General features: G+C 38.1%; 1 protein-coding gene across 2 annotated transcripts in view; it reads left to right on the top strand.

Moving 5' to 3' along the window:
• Positions 1-17,478, top strand: part of myripb (myosin VIIA and Rab interacting protein b) — a 155,501-nt gene that overhangs the window by 69,836 nt on the left and 68,187 nt on the right. Inside the window, exon 3 of one of the 2 annotated variants that reach the window (XM_028434266.1) lies at positions 13,232-13,453. In XM_028434266.1, the coding sequence (XP_028290067.1) occupies positions 13,232-13,453 (222 nt within the window). Of the gene's footprint in view, positions 1-13,231; positions 13,454-17,478 lie in introns of those variants that run through there. The other variant, XM_028434267.1, reaches the window with a different exon arrangement.

Raw genomic sequence — 17,478 nt, 5'->3', positions numbered from 1 at the left:
CTAATTATAAATTATGCAATTATTATTATAATTGACCCCAACTCTGGACATCATCACTGGAAAGTATATATATATATATATATATATATATATAGACATAGACCAGAGCTGGGCAATATATTGTGATTCAAGATATATTGAGTTTTCTATTTTGGTGATAAAGAAAATGACAATATTGCCTATATCAAGATATATATTTTATTTTTATTTTTTTTATTTTTTTTTTTAAACTTGTTTTTATCTATATAATCACATACAAATTGTATTATTATACAATATTATTCATAGAGTACGGTCAAAAAGTGTCCTTTTTTTTTTAACAATTTTTCCATATTTCAGAGATATTTTACAGCTTATTTTTTATTAAGGCATGGTAAGCTTGGTTAGATGGATTTCTGACTGCATTCTAACCCAAAATTTCCCCCAAACAAGCCACACTACAGAACTCACTCACACGTGCTGTCTTTTAGAAGAGAGAAAAGGCCAAAAGTGGCTCATATTGTGCAGGTGTGTGTTAATAATTGTGCCTTTGTGACATTTTTCATCAGTAAATTTAACCAAGAATAGTTTTTCTGGTCAAATTTATTGAGTTAAAATATTGTATATCGCCGTTTTGAGAAACATTATTAAGATATGAGTTTTGGTCCATATCACCCAGCCCTAATACACACTAACTGAAGCAAGCATGCAAAAAGAAAAAAAACCGAGGATTACTCATAAGGATTCCATCTTAAAGTTCACAGTTATTGCCGTAGAGGCAGAATATGAATCGCCGTCCTTGAATTTAATCTGCCAAATACAGAGGATTTGAAGGATCAAAACATTATCGCAGAAAAAGTCAGAGCTGAACTCCACGCGTTCACTTTATCTGTCGCTCGGTTACTCACTCTGCTGAACCACTTTAATTGGAAGCGTTATCAGCGGCGCGCACATTTTGACTGGATTGTTTCCCAAAGCTTGAAGTCATTATTGGCTGTTTGGATCATCAGTTGGTTCTGACGGAAGCTTCACTGCTGCACTGGCTTTATACAGAAGCATGGATAAGGACTGCTGACGCAAGGAAACACAGTGGGAAGTGTAAAACACGCTTTACTGGTGTCATAAAATACTCAGGAAGGGAGAAATACAAAGTGTGCACGGGAGGGATTATTTTTTTTAGCTTCATAATCTCACTGGAAGCTCTAGGACGGTAATTGATTCTTCTTCTCCTGGTAGCGTTGTTTAATGGCTGAGTAACATCTGACTGAACAGTTTGTTCAACATAAGCTTTCCAAACACTGGTCTGCAGCTCCTTTAAAGGGACCCTTCACTGTTTTTAGAAGTTTGGCTGAAAAACTTCTAAATACACTTTTAGAAGATCATAAGAAAACTACTTCCTACGCTCTATATTTACTTTATTGGCAATCGCATAGAAACGTACTCATACTAACGTACTACACCTACTAATGTACTACACATACTAACGTACTACACATACGAACGTACTACACATACTAACGTACTACACCTACTAATGTACTACTCATACTAACGTACTACTCATACTAACGTACTACTCATACTAACGTGCTACACATACTAACGCACTAATCATACTAACGTACTACACATACGAACATACTACACATACTAACGTACTACACATACTAATGTACTACTCATACTAACGTATTAATCATACTGACGTACTAATCATACTAACGTACTACACATACTAACGTACTACTCATACTAACGTGCTACTCATACTAACGTGCTACACATACTAACGTACTACACATACTAACGTACTACTCATACTAACGTACTACTCATACTAACGTGCTACTCATACTAACGTGCTACACATACTAACGTACTACACATACTAACGTGCTACTCATACTAACGTGCTACACATACTAACGTACTACACATACTAACGTACTACTCATACTAACGTGCTACTCATACTAACGTACTACACATACTAATGTACTACTCATACTAACGTACTAATCATACTGACGTACTAATCATACTAACGTACTACACATACTAACGTACTACACATACTAACGTACTACTCATACTAACGTACTACTCATACTAACGTACTACACATACTAATGTACTACTCATACTAACGTACTAATCATACTGACGTACTAATCATACTAACGTACTACACTTACTAACGTACTACACATACTAACGTACTACTCATACTAACGTACTACTCATACTAACGTGCTACTCATACTAACGTGCTACTCATACTAACGTACTACTCATACTAACGTACTAATCATACTGACGTACTAATCATACTAACGTACTACACATACTAACGTACTACACATACTAACGTACTACTCATACTAACGTACTACTCATACTAACGTGCTACTCATACTAACGTACTACTCATACTAACGTACTACACATACTAACGTGCTACTCATACTAACGTGCTACTCATACTAACGTACTACACATACTAACGTACTACACATACTAACGTACTACTCATACTAACGTGCTACTCATACTAACGTGCTACTCATACTAACGTACTACACATACTAACGTACTACTCATACTAACGTACTACACATACTAACGTACTACACATACTAATGTACTACACATACTAACGTACTACTCATACTAATGTACTACACATACTAACGTACTACACATACTAACGTACTACTCATACTATCGTACTACTCATACTAACGTACTACACATACTAACGTACTACACATACTAACGTACTACTCATACTAACGTACTACACATACTAACGTACTACACATACTAACGTACTACTCATACTATCGTACTACTCATACTAACGTACTACACATACTAACGTACTACTCATACTAACGTACTAATCATACTAATGTACTACTCATACTAACGTACTACTCATACTAACGTACTACACATACTAACGTACTACACATACTAACGTACTACTCATACTAACGTACTACACATACTAACGTACTACCCATACTATCGTACTACACATACTAACGTACTACTCATACTAACGTATTACACATACTAACGTACTGCACATACTAACGTACTACTCATACTATCGTACTACTCATACGATGTAATGAGCAGGGCCAGCTGTCTGAGGTAAGATGGCCGCCACGTTGCTGTGTCGCTGCCATTGTTAACAGTGTGGGTAAGTCACGTAGTGTTTATTTATATCTATGGTGGTTTGCCTCCAGGCTAAGCCCCGCCCAACAAAATACATCACAACGTTCACAAACAATCAAAGGGTCTTTACGCCATCAGCTAAACCTGTCTTTTCATCATTGCCTTTTCACATTTCAATTGGGTCATAATAATCATCAACATACTTCAGATAAAGCTGTGCATGCGTTTTTACTCACAGGATAACACGGTCACTACTCGACCCTTAACACGTAGCGCAGGATTTTAAACACAATTATGGGCGAAATTTGACGTATTGGTTTCGATTGTCACATTTTTAAGCCATTCAGTAAAAAAAACAAAAAAAAAATAATTTAACTATAAATGTTATCTTTGAACATGAACATCATCCATAAGCAGTGACATTCAGATGTTTTTAAGTTAATTAGATTAGTTAAATTACTGTATGTAACTACATCAGGATAAATATAAATAGCTGCTAAACTGGTGCTAATGCTAATGCTGCTCTAATATAATGGCACACAGTTCAGTGTTTGCTTCTGTCAGTTGGAGACAAACCATCCATAGGATGATCCATGAATTATTGCAACATGCCTCTTATATAATGTCACGTCTTTGTTGTGTTCTCTCTCACATGCGTCACATGCGTCACATCTCTCTCTCCTCTCGTTGTTTGTAACACGCCCTCTCAGCTCAACAGACTGGAAAACCTACAGGGATAAAGTGATGTAAAATACTAAATGGATCGAGTCTTTATGTGTACGTGTGGCGATGTGGAAATAAATGGTCCTGGTGACCAGATCAGGAGGAGGAATGTTTTACCCACGGTGTTAAAAGCTGATTTATAGACGTACTGAGCGTGTGTTACATCCTCTACACGACTACATGTGGCCTTTTGCTGTTATATTCACTCAGAGGCTTATCCACGTTGTTCTGTAATCACATCCATAAACGCATGAGAATTTAATGACTGTGTCAGGGTTTGTTGATGGAACCGTGGATGATGGTTTGTTTTTGGTACAGAAGATCATGCTCACATCTCCTGTTTCAGTTACATACATACAGATAGTTAAGCAATGCAACATTGCTATATATAAGTTACTTTATGTATGAAGTAGGAAGTAATTTAAGGGTACCCGTAGTGATATTTATTGCAAGCTCTTTTAAAAGATTGTATATCAGTCAAAAGATAAAGCTTCCAAAATAAAATTCAATACAAGTACCGTTTTTAAATCATCTGACTGAGCAACTAACTCTTTAATTCACGAAACTTTTATATATGTTTGAAAAATGACGTAGTTTGGTATAAAGGTTGCTTAGATACAGCAGGGGTTCTCAACCTCGGGGTCAGGACCTTATTTGGGGTCATGAGACACTGGCAGGGGGTCACCAGATGCCTTCAAGAAACTATAAATATTGAACAATTTGAGCCCATTTTTTCTGCAACTACACCAAACTTTAACCTATTTTCATCCCTTTTCCTTGCCTTATTTTTGCTCAAACTTACCACTTTTCCACCAATGCCGCATATGTTGACCCTCTTTTCACCATATTTCATGCTTATTTTTGCCAATTTAACGTCATTTACGATTTGTCATGCCCATTATAAGACAGTTTAAATTACTTTTTTCTACTAATATTTCCAATATTGACATTTTGAGTCTTTTTTACCCTTTCTTTCTGCAACTACACCAAACTTGTTGTATTTTATGTTTTATTGCCATATTTTTGCTCCTTTTAATGTATTTTTGCTACATTACTCCCATTTCTGCCACTTCTCCATAAAATTTCAATGCCTTTTCTGCAGATTATTTCCCACTTTCGACATTTTCGTCACTTATAAACCATTTTCACCACTTTTCCACCAAATGTCACATATGTTGACATGTTATTGTTATTTTGAACTTCTTTTCACCATATTTCATGCTTATTTTTGCCAATTAAACCACGTTAGCAATTTGTCATGCCCATTATTTGCCGGTGGCTATAGGTACGGTTGCCGTATCAATATACCGACATTCTATCCGTACGCAGCGCATCTCATTGGCCAGTTTAGGTCACGTGACTAAGACTGAAATTAAGCATAACCCTAAAAATTGTTGCGATAGAGGGTTATACCCTAACCTTAAACCTAAGACGCTACGTACGTGTACTTCGGTAAACGTACCAATAGCACCGGGGGTTGTCCGTACGGCAACCGTAACTTTTCCACCATTTTTTGGTCACTTTTAACCCATTTTATTTCTTATATCTTAAGGATGCCTATATACTATGGTACAAATACTAAGTGTTGAAAAGGGAGAAACCACTGAGTTAGAGAACAGTTAACAGCTTTGGATATTTATTTTGACAGCATTAGGTTTTGTTGACACTCACGGCTGAATGACATTTTTAGCCTACTACTAAAACTATGAATAGATTTGTTTGGGATTTATTCTTGTTTTGCATTTTGTAATATTCAGTGTGCAGTGTGGGCGTATATAGACGGACAACAAAGAGGCTGTCTTTGGATTTAAAAAAAAAAAATGAAAAGACCATTTTTACATTCTGTGTAAATCCAGGGAGCGAGGATCATCCCAGGTGGACTTGAAGTCTTTGAACACATTGTCATTTTGTAGACATTGTAACACGTGCACGTGTGCTGCATGCATTTAAGATTCACTGAACAGATTCTGTTGTGTTTTCTCTGTAGAAAGCTGTGCATAGACTGTGTCCCCAATTTGCCAGAAACACAAACTTTCTGCTCCGCATTATGTCAGTCATGTTTTTTTTTTTTTATATCCCAATCGTTTGAAGGAGAAAACGAGGAATCTATTGAATATATTTATAGTCTAACACACACACACACACACACACACACACGAGAGGCTCTTCCTTGTCTGACAAGTAGCACCACTGCACAATTTGCACTCCACACTGTTAGATAGTGGCGTTGCCTTTGTGTGTGTGTGTGTGTGTGTGTGTGTGTGTGTGTGTGTGCGTGCGTGCCCATGCAAACTGTTCTAGTTAGATGTAAGTGAGCATGAATGAGGACAGTGGGTGGAGCTAACGCAGCAGCAGCACCACCCTCGTTATCCCTGCAGTCGTCACCTTCGCCTTCAGCCACGTTCTCCCCCCTCAAGGCCAGACAGATGTTTGTGTGTAAAAAATCAAGAGTTCCTTAAATTCTACCTCTCAGCATCTTCTTTAATGGATGCTGCAAAAGGAAATATCGCGATATATTGCCACCCCGTTTGACTTTTAGGAGATTTTGTCCTGTAAACTGATATTTTTACATATAAATATTCACAAAGCTGCTGCACTTGGACATTTTTTTTTAATTTTTGCACTACACGGAAACTCAGGACACTTTATTGGTGAGTTAAGATGTTTTGTTAGATTGTCCTGTAGATTATTATTTTATCATCTACCACAAACGTTGTGATTTCTAAAAACCAAAATACTGCTGTGCACTTTATTTTGGTCACAAAGCTCCAAACAGGTCTGCTGTGGAACCTGTTGCACAAGTTTAGTTTGTTTCTAAAATAACTAAATGAACTGATATAATTTAGTATTTTGGACATCAATGCTCAGAACTTTTCATTTATATTTGAGATAACTACCTCATGTGCAGTTTAAACAACATGTTTGTATTGTTTCACAGGTATTGATCAAAGCTTTACAATAAAATTAGATTGAGACATTAAAGATCTATGCTTTTGGTAATTAAATAGAAATAATCTAGATTGACAGGTCAGGCTTTTTAATGATCTGTGACTGGCCAGAAAAATCAGACCTGAGTTACCATGACTACCTGTCAACATTGAGCTGTTCTGCGGGGTGCAGGGGTGGGGCGTCCAAACAACTTTGACGTTGCACGCCCTTGAACTAAGCAGCAGCCATGTTGAAAGTCTCAGCTCTGTCTGTCCCTGAACCACAGAGATATTTGAGCCACAGACACACACAGACACACAGACAGAGATTCCTTGCTTTATAGATCGATAGATAGATAGATAGATAGATAGATAGATAGATAGATAGATAGATAGATAAATAGATAAATAGATGTTGTAAAGCAGAGAAGGACAAAGTGGGAGCCACAAAAATGGTATTGTTTGATTTGAGGGTCACATTATTCAATAATGACTAGTCTGAACATTAATAGAAGAAAGAAGAAAGGTTTTTATGGCTTTGTCTGTATTTGTGCTCATATTGTGTCATATTGTGTGGTAGTTTTGTATATTTCTGTTGCCTTTGTGTGTTTTTGGAGTCATTTTTGTGTATATTTGTTGTTTTGTGATTTTGTTTTGTGTTTGTGTTGTCATGTGCATTTTTGTTGTTGTTTTGAATGCCTTTTGAAGTCATTTGTGTATTTTTCTGTTTTTGTTTTCATCTTGTACATTTTTCAATCATTTTGTGTTTTTCTTTTGTCACTGTTTGGTGTGTTTTTTTGAGCCGTTTTGTAATTATTTGTAAATTTTTATGTTTTTTTTTAAGTCATTTTGCACTTTTATTTTGGGGGCCGCACAAAATTAGAACAAGGGCCACATGTGGCCCCCCGGTCTGCCAGTTTCCCATGTCTGTCGCAAATCTTTCATATGAAGCTATTTCACTTCTACACTCAATAACAGGCTCAAATTAAGCTACCATACATATTTTTCGACCCAATGTGCACTTAAAGATGCGACGCAACCTTTTAGAAACGATGCAACACTTACCGCCACGTTTATGTGTCATTTAAATATTGTCTAAATACTACACATCAACAGATTGGAGCCATCTGCTCAGAAAGGAAATAAAAACATGTTTTCACTGTTTCATTTCAGGGTTAGGGTCCAGGCAGTTCCTAACAGTCTGAGTCTGAGTCGGATCATTAGTTAAAGTTGAGGCTCTGTCTTTTCTTTATAAATTCTAAATCTACACCAGGGTGTCTTTCTTTTGTTATTCCCAGACGACAGCAGCTCTAATAATCCTCCACCTCACATGGGAAATTACATATTTTCAGTTAGCGCCTTTAGCTAATGCACACCTGTAAGATGCACACATCAATAAATACACACTGACACACACACATTCATTCTCACACTGCTCTGTGTGTGTGTGTGTGTCCGCACCCACGTGCGTCTGCTTCAGGGCCGTGTGACTCACCAGTGAATGAATACTGGATGGATGCATGGTTTTGGGAAATCGAAGTAGCAATCAGTTTCTTAGTTTTTCTTTTTCTTGAGCAAACGTGTAGTAACAGCCATTTACATTCTAACTTAGCCTGTAATGTTCACTGGCTGTTAATCTTTTACGAGTCAGCAATCCTGTTCATTAACACTTTTTGTTATACTAGGGAAGTCGTTACACTGGCCACGGTTACGTGATGTTTTTTTATTCGGAATTAAGTATTCTGAATTAAATTTTAGTGTTCTGCTTTGTGTTTACATTCTAATAGTAATTGTGAATTGAGGTTTACATGGAAAACACGTCTATTCGCCTTTATTTAATTCCGCTTTAGGTCTGGGGGTTGGGAAGCACTCTGATTGGACGGGGGGGTGAACGTGGCGTATCACGTCTATCGGGGAAAAACACACAACAGACCTTAGGAGACCACATAATAAGTACCATCCACACTTTCCAATATATCCACGTCTTCTAAGGCTCTGATTAAATAAATATTCTCAGCTTGGGTACATCGCTTGTTTTGGCGGCCATTTTGGATTTTGTTGTCACCAGCGCGTGAGAACGAGAATGCGTAGAATGACCTGAATTACTTTAAAGCAGAATTAAACCATTACAAGATCATGGAATTATTCCTTTCAAAATTTAAAACAGAATAAACCAACCAACTTACAATTTAGGTTTAATTCGGAACGGCCATTTTCAATCGGAATTTGGTCTTTAAAAATGTCATTTTTTGTTTTTTTTAAAGAGGATCTAACTTTTATTCTGAATTAAAGATCTCATTTAAACATGGTTACTATGTATTCTGAACAAAAAGAATCAGAGCTCTATAGCGGCAACATTTCTGTTAAAAAAAACTCTGACCTATTCCTGCCATTCGGTCCGAATAAAAAGAACCAATCGGATGCTTTCACCTCTCGTCCATGCCCACACACCCTCCCTTCTCCTGCGTGCACTCATCACGTGGTGGGGTGAGAGATACATAGCAGAGGTAGGACCCTATAAGTTCCACGTTAACGGAATTGCGGACTCGACCATTAATAACGGAATCCGACATCATCGTGCAGCAATTCGACGTTTGTTATGAGGAAATGACCATTCATTCAGTGCCCACCCCCCACCCCCCCCCACCCCGCTCCCTCCCGTCATGTGGAAGCATCCACCCAAAACACTTAGAAAAATATATGTCATAGACAAAGAGCAGAAATAATGTGATCGATAGATGGTTTAGACGTAGAAAAAAGAAAGATTACACACAACGTCTGACTGAAGCATATATCATTGTCTGAAATGTAGATATTATTGCACCGAGAGGATGTTAGATGATAAATAAACATATTAATATTCAGTTTGGGTGCCTGTTCTCCATCACAGGCTCAGTCAGTTTGTAGCCCTGATCTTTAATTCAGGAGTTTGGTCTGGAATTGTTCGGTCAGCAAAACTTTGCAGTTCCCATTTTTTCAGTTCACGCCCTCAGTTATTCACAATAAGATGTTTAAGAACTCATACTGTGTCATATACTGTACATGCTGTGTTTATTTAACCAGTGAACCAAGGTTAGTCCCTCTCTGCTTAATCAGGCTACAAATAAAGCACACTGTAAATATAGATTTGGTGCTTGATGGAGGCGTATTTACAGTTATTTAGATCATTGATCCTGATCATGATACAATAATCATTCACACTTTAAAGGCTTGAAATCAATTCTAACCCCATTAATAATGATAAAGTACAGTAGGTCCAAATGTAGAATGAATAAGTACAGTTTTATTAATTATGAACAAAAATAGGAATTTTTTGAAGTTTGCCATTATAGAGAGAAAGATATTTTTCAAACTTATTCAGAATCAATATATTGATCTAGATCCAGCTTCATAGTACAGCTGCTCTCTGATGGAGGGTTAGGTGACGCTAACGGAGAGATATCCTGGATATACGTATCTAGCTTTGTAGTACAGACCCTAAGGCAGTGATCTATAATGTTTTCTACGTATTATTTTTCTTTTTAAGGACTGAACAGACTCTAATAAACTCTACCTGCTGCACTTCTCTGAGCATAAATTCTCATTAGCACAGATTTCAACTACTGCTGTAGGATGGAGGGAACCGTACGCCCCCACCTCTTTCCTGCTGTTCCCTTCCTACTGTATAAATGTGTACAATTGTTTGCCTGCTTAATTAAATAGACGGAGCCAGTCGTCCTCCTACAGCAGCGGCGGTTCATTAAACCCGTATCACGTACGCAGAAAAGGCAAAATGGATGCCGAAGGAAATGGCATTCGACGCAATTTAATTTGTCAAATTATTGAAATGTATAGGAATAGACTGCATATGTTTAGCGTTGCTGTATAATTATGTCATGAGTTTTTTTTGGTTACGCTGCAGTTCACAGAAAGGTTGTCCAGTTTATTCAGTTTGTTCTGATTCTTCTTTAGAATGATTTAATTCAACCAGGGCTGCTGTGACCTTGAATATTCACAGAATGTAAATCAGCTCGCTGCCTTTCTGTCTCCAACCCTTTGGCCCACCTCACACCCCATCACCACCACCCACCCCCAGTGCTCCCAGTCCCATGTGACACGCTGTGAAATGGTTTGTTCATGTTGCTAATATGCTTCACCTAATGATGCGTATGAAAAGCAATCACGAGCCAGCGGAAGATCTGCTCGACGAGTGACGGTAATAAGTTGTGGAAGTAGGAGATTGAAACGCCCCTGCTGGCTCAAACACGCGCACACACACACACACACACACACACACACACACACCTGCGTTATCCTGCGTTCAGCGTGCTGTTTTAATACATGTCTGATTTGGTTGTTTTTGTTGCACTTGAGATTTCTGACATGATTTCTGATATTCAAGAAATCTGAACCTGTAAGACACATTTAAAGGGTCACCGATCATTGTAAACGCTGACAAATGTTGATAATGTGGCCCTCTGTTCTCATTTCTGTGGCCCCCAATGTATTATAGGTTGTCCATCTCTGATTTAAATGCATCAGTAATGCTTGTCTTAGAGATGTTGTGGCTTATCTCAGCAGATTTTAATGTGAATATAGATCAAATCGAGAGTGTTTTCACGTCGTCGTTTAGCGGGGGTCAGTTAACGCCCTGCTGCTCTCTGACCCGCTGCGTTCTGCACCAATCAGAACATCCTAAAAAATTCACTCATCATCCTTTTTTGAGCTGAACTTTATTTCACGCTTTGCACTTTCAGCAGCGACCACGACTGGAACTGGCAACGTTTACGCCTGAAGCTAACCGTGAACGTGAATAATCGCGTTTGCTTTAAATATCACGAGTGCTAAACACAGTGATGATGATGATGATGATGATGATGATGATGTTTGTGATATGAATGTTAAATATTACATAATTCATGGTAGGGTTAGGGGAAAAAGCCCAGTGTGCATAATTCATGTGAACAGTGTCAGACTGTAAAGCTGGTTCTAAACACTGATTAACAGACTAGATTATTACATTTCCTGTAATCATACTCAATATTTAAAACCAACAAACCCATTAATGTGCTATTTGGAAAAAAAATCTGGTTCAACCAAGGTTTTTCTGAGGTATTCAGACTGAACTGGGCTGTTTTTATACCATTCACTTGGTCCTTATTGAGCTTTACGTCAGTTTGTATTGATTCTGTGTCTTAAGTAAGTGACCCTCAACTGAAGCAGCGATTAAGCCAATTTACTGTCACTGATTTTTTTTTTTTTTTTTTACTGTAGTAATTGATTATTAAATGAAAGGAGATTGTTGGATCAGTTCTGTCGGGTTTTGGGTGAAGTAAGGAAACAAAGCGTTACGCGTCTTTGCAAATGTGAAAGTTAGCCATCACGGTAATTAAAGAGCTACTAGACCTTGAGGTTTTTGGCTGGAAATTCCCCCAAAAATGCCTTGATTATGGGCGGGGCTCCTGGAGAAGTTAATTAACATTAGCTTAGCATTAACCTAGCATTAGCCTAACATTAACATTAGTATTTGCTAACATTAGCAATAGCTTAGCATTAGCATTACTATCATTAGCATTAATCAAGCATTAACAATAACCTAGCATTAGTTTATTCATTTAAAATTAGCATTAGCATTTGCGAGCATTCACCTAAAATTAACATTAGCATTAGCATTTGCGAGCATTCACCTAAAATTAACATTAGCATTAGCATTTGCTACCATTAGCATTAACCTAGCATGAACATTAGCTAACATTAGCCTAGCATTTGTATCAGAATTAGCTATAATTAGCCTAGCATTAGCTAGCATTGATCTCTATGTGGTTCTTCTGTCTAAATAAAGGCTAATGATATAAATTAACTGTATTATATATCACAGATATTTATTAGTAGACTACAAAGAGTGGGACATCACAATAAAAGTAGCCATAACCTCTTATTTTCATGGAGATATACAACATATAACCACCTAAAATTGTGGGTTTTGGGGGGTTTATGTACATATCGTTTTTCGTTAATATCGGAAATCGAAAAATTAACTATATTGACAATATTGACATGTCGGGTATTGTCAAAAAGCTCATATTGAACATCCCTAATCTCAGCCAATGGCAAATTAAATTGTAAAATCCGGGTTTCAACCCATAAATGGACGTCACTTTTACATTTTTACAACAAAAAATGACAAATTGAAGAGTTGAACAAGAATCAATCAATAACACGACTTCATACACAAATATATTTGTTTTCAGCAGAAGGTTTAATTAATTTATATAAATCACATTTAATTTCCATTTTCCCACTTGATCCTACAGCTCTGTGTCACGTCCTTTGCTGTTTTTACATTCCACCTCCTGACCAGACGCTCAACATCCTCTCACTTACTCTCCCCCTCCCCCCTTCTCCGCTCTCTCTCTCTCTTCCTCTCTCTCTGTTTTAAGGGAGATGAAGCAGGAGCTGGCGGAGGAAGGCAGCAGATGCTCCATCCTCTCCAAACAGCACCGCTTCAACGAGCACTGCTGCATCCGCTGCTGCGCGCCCTTTACCTTCCTCCTCAACCCCAAACGCCAGTGTCTGGACTGTCAGTTCCACGTCTGCAAGACCTGCTGCATCTACAGCAAGAAGGACAAATCCTGGCTCTGCAATGCGTGCCAGAAGAGCAGGTGAGCAACTGTTTACACACACACACACACACATACAGTATACACACACACACATATACAGTATACACACACACACACACACACAAGCACCAAAGCCACAAAGAAGCAGCCGAGAGGGATCAGGAATGGCATGGAATGATGGATAAATGTGTGAAATAGTTAATTAAAGGGCATTTTGGTTTAAAGAATGTAAATATTAGAGAGAAAAAAGAAACAAGGACAGGTGTAATGCAAGTTTTTCTTTTATGATTTTGTCTTGATTTATTTCTTTTTGTCTCATAAATACACATTTTTTATCCCTTATTTCCACTAAGCAAAGTAGTGAAAAGTGAAGGGAGTTGACTACAAATACTGACAGAAATTCTTCTCGTGCACAGCCTCCGATCATTGCTACAAGTTTCCAGGATTCCGTCTGTCCCTTGACAACCAGCCTATTTACCAGCCCCAGACTCTCCATTTCAAAGCAGATTAATGCAAATTCATGATTTATTGAATAGGGGGAAAACAATCAAAAGGAGCACACGAGACAGGGGAATCCACTGCAGCTGGATGTATTTGCAAATGAGCTGTTTGTGTGTGTGTGTGTGTGTGTGTGTGTCTGTGTGTGGGAGAAAGCTGTGTACCCAAAGCTTTGCAAGTTGTTCTTAAGCTCTGACTTGATATGAAATGAAAATTGCATCCTGTCAGAAACGCTGATATCCCTTAAGAGTGGTGCACAAAATCTCCTTTTTATTAAAAAAAGCTATGTATCCTAGATCTAAAAATAGATCTTGGAAAGGTGCAAAAATCCCAAATTAACCTACCAGTACTTGTAGTTTTACAGTGAAATGCACGGATGGAAGGTTTTTTGTGTTGTGTGGTTACTTGTGGTAGCTTTGAGAAGGGAGAGATGCAGCAATGCCGTCAATCGAAGGATGTGATCATTCCTCCCGTCCTCCACTGATCACTGGTGTTCCCATTTAGACTGTATCACATATTTAAAGATGGACACGATCACAACATAATCATCTACCATCCATACATGAATAAAAACCACATGAAATAGTATCAAATATGCTTGGTTCTCTGTGGATGTGAGTGTTGAGCTTTGAATATTACCTGGACAGTGGATGTTTTGGTTGTTAAATTTTCCCTTCAGAAAGGTTTTTTATTTGATTTTTTATTGTAAAATGGAAATTCAATCTTTTATTTAATCAGGGTCAAGAAAAAAAACAATCATTAAACACGGGACGTGATGTTAAACTGTCCTTTGTGCCAAAAGATGGTAGTGAACATGAGGTTTACCATGTGAGAGTGGCGTGCGAGCTGTGTCTCAGATATGGGAAGGATGTACATTTGGGACGCATCATCAGTAGTGTTCCTTTGAATCAGGGGGTGTTTCTGCCTTTTTAACACTAGACACCGTCATCAAAGGTGGCCAGCTACAGGGTGATCAAGCCCTTAACTGTTTCCCACTCTCTCCTATCTGCTCAAAGCAGTGGAACAGTCAGGCACTCATCCAAGCTTCTATCTTGAAGTTCTGCTGTTTGATCTCTCTCTTTGATGTTCTCTGTGGCTGGGTGAAGTCCTTCACCAGCATTTCTGTAGTTGTGACAAACCTCTTCAATGACAGCGTTTTATTTTCAACGAACTGAATTACACATGATGAAGTAAGTTGAAAAGCCGTTCTTTCCTTTTACTGTATATTTTAAAAGTTAAGATATGTCAACGTATTGTTTGATTATTAAATATATAGTTAAATGAAACATTTATATCTACTAACTCAATAAAAATAAATAGGAATTAACAGCTTTCTCTCGTATCTGAAGTAGCACAAAATACAATGTCACGTCGTATTTCATGACTTTTATTTTGAAGCCTGAGGCCGTCTCACAGGTTATCCTGATACCTGATACCTAACTCTGAGACCTGAAGATGTCCTAAAACAGGGGTGTCAAACTCATTTTAGTTCAGGGGCCAAATACTGTTAAGTGTGCCACATTTTTTATGGGACATGTAATTTCAACATTATTGTTCCCTTGTTTGCACTTCTACATATACATAGAAAAACACAACTTCCGTGTTTTGTACCAGAAATACGCAATTGTTGTTGAATCCTACTTCAAGTTGTGGTCAGGGCAACGGATGAACAACAAAGCAACAAACAAGAGTTCTTGTAGCGCAGCGGGCTATTCTTGTAATGCCCAAAAGCAGCCTTGTCTATCATTCCTTCCCTGTTAATGGTGAAGCTAGACGATAAATGGGTTCAGGCTATTCGGTGAGATGAAGGACCAACGTTTACTATTAAAAAGGGGAGAACACTTCACACCAGAAGACTTTTTATTTGGAACTATTGCAACTTTTAAAGGAAAAAAAGGAGTCTGTGTATGAGCGGTGCCAAAAATGGCAGCCGTTAACGTCGGTAGGAGTCGAGGTAAAATAAATTGCAAAGAAAGCTTTGAAACTGGATCATGATTATGCGATTCATCCGTCCGCGGGTAAGAACTTCCACCTCCTTTAATGTTAGCACTATGTCTTCATGGTAGAGTGGTGTGTTGTCTTCTTCAATCACTGGAACAGTTTGTCAATATTTTGCCACGGCTAAGTTAAGCGCGTAAACAGCATTCCTTGCCTCATATACTGTAGAATCCGTGTATCACTCGTTCATTTGTTTTTCATTATGTAACAAAAACATAAAAAAAAAAACACCCATTATTAGATGTTTGTTCCCAAAACCAAAATAAAAAACGCAAAACACCTTGTTTTTCAAATTCAAGGTTTTTTGCTTCAGTACAGAAAACAAAAAACAGAAAACAAACACATTTATCCGTTTTCTTCATTACCAATTGGCCAAAGTACGTAGTAATTAAAGGATTTGATAAGAATTTGGCATTTTTTTCAACATTTTAACATTAAAAATGGCTGCCATCATGTGATAAAAGCACTGTTAAAACTAAAAGAAGGACAGTTTAACATCACCTTCCATGTTTATTAATCCTTCATTGATCACAAGGGTTGGTTGGTTTGAGTTCGGGGGGGGGGGGGGGGGGGGGGGCACCAAAGGCTTTAAGTCACGGTTCCGTCTGTCTATCAACACTCACGGTGGCTCACATGTGTGATCCATCTGTGGGGAACAGATTTGCCATAATCCCCACACATGGATTCATTCAGTTGGCCAAGTCTAACTCCCTCACACACGGGAACCAGAGCATTAATATCCATGTTAGTGGATGTACAGTATGATCACATGCATTGATCACATGTTTGTTAATGAAACTGATTGAACAAAAGCTGATGACCTCTGTGTCGTCTTTGTTTATTAGTGTTATCATGGGGTGAGAGGGTTTATATGGCTATTCAAAATGATACAAATCTGTCATAACAGCACACACACACACACACACACACACACACACACACACATGCACACGCACGTATTTTCCTCCTGAGCGAGTCGGACAGGCGCGACCGTTTGCCGCCTGATTGAATCAGCGCCATCCTCGCTCTGTTGTTGTTTCGCCCACCCCAAACACACACAGATTAAATTCCACACACTCCAGTAATCACGCTGAACACACACCTGTGGTTTACAAAGGGAAAGTCCAAACAACAGCCTTAGTTTTGGCTTTCTACCAAAAGCATCAAGGAGAAACCTCGGGATGAGAAATGAAGGTCATGGAAGGAGGAAGGAGTATAATAAGCGTTCACAAAATGACCTTTTTCCATTCTTCACAAATGGCGATGCCATTAAAAAAACATTTTTATTGCTACTTAGATTGTGTTCTTCTATGCGTAGCTTTTCCGTTAATTATTTATGTGGCAGCCACTCCTCTGAAATATCCTCCAGCTTTACCCATTTAGTTGAACTATTGCCCTTTTCTGGGATCAATCTGCAACAAATGCCTGTTTTTCTGCAGCTATAGGGATTCCCAGTATACCATGCATTCATGTAGATTGTCATCACACAGAATGCAATAAACTAAATTGACAGTTATGTATAATCTCATCCTAAAGCCTGTATGTTGGAGGATTAGTGCATCTGCTGC

This window comes from Gouania willdenowi, chromosome 20 (genome assembly GCF_900634775.1).
Source record: "Gouania willdenowi chromosome 20, fGouWil2.1, whole genome shotgun sequence".
NCBI lineage: Eukaryota > Metazoa > Chordata > Actinopteri > Blenniiformes > Gobiesocidae > Gouania > Gouania willdenowi.
The sequence above is the reverse complement of the archived record's forward strand: the minus strand, read 5'-3'. Positions and strand labels throughout refer to the sequence as shown.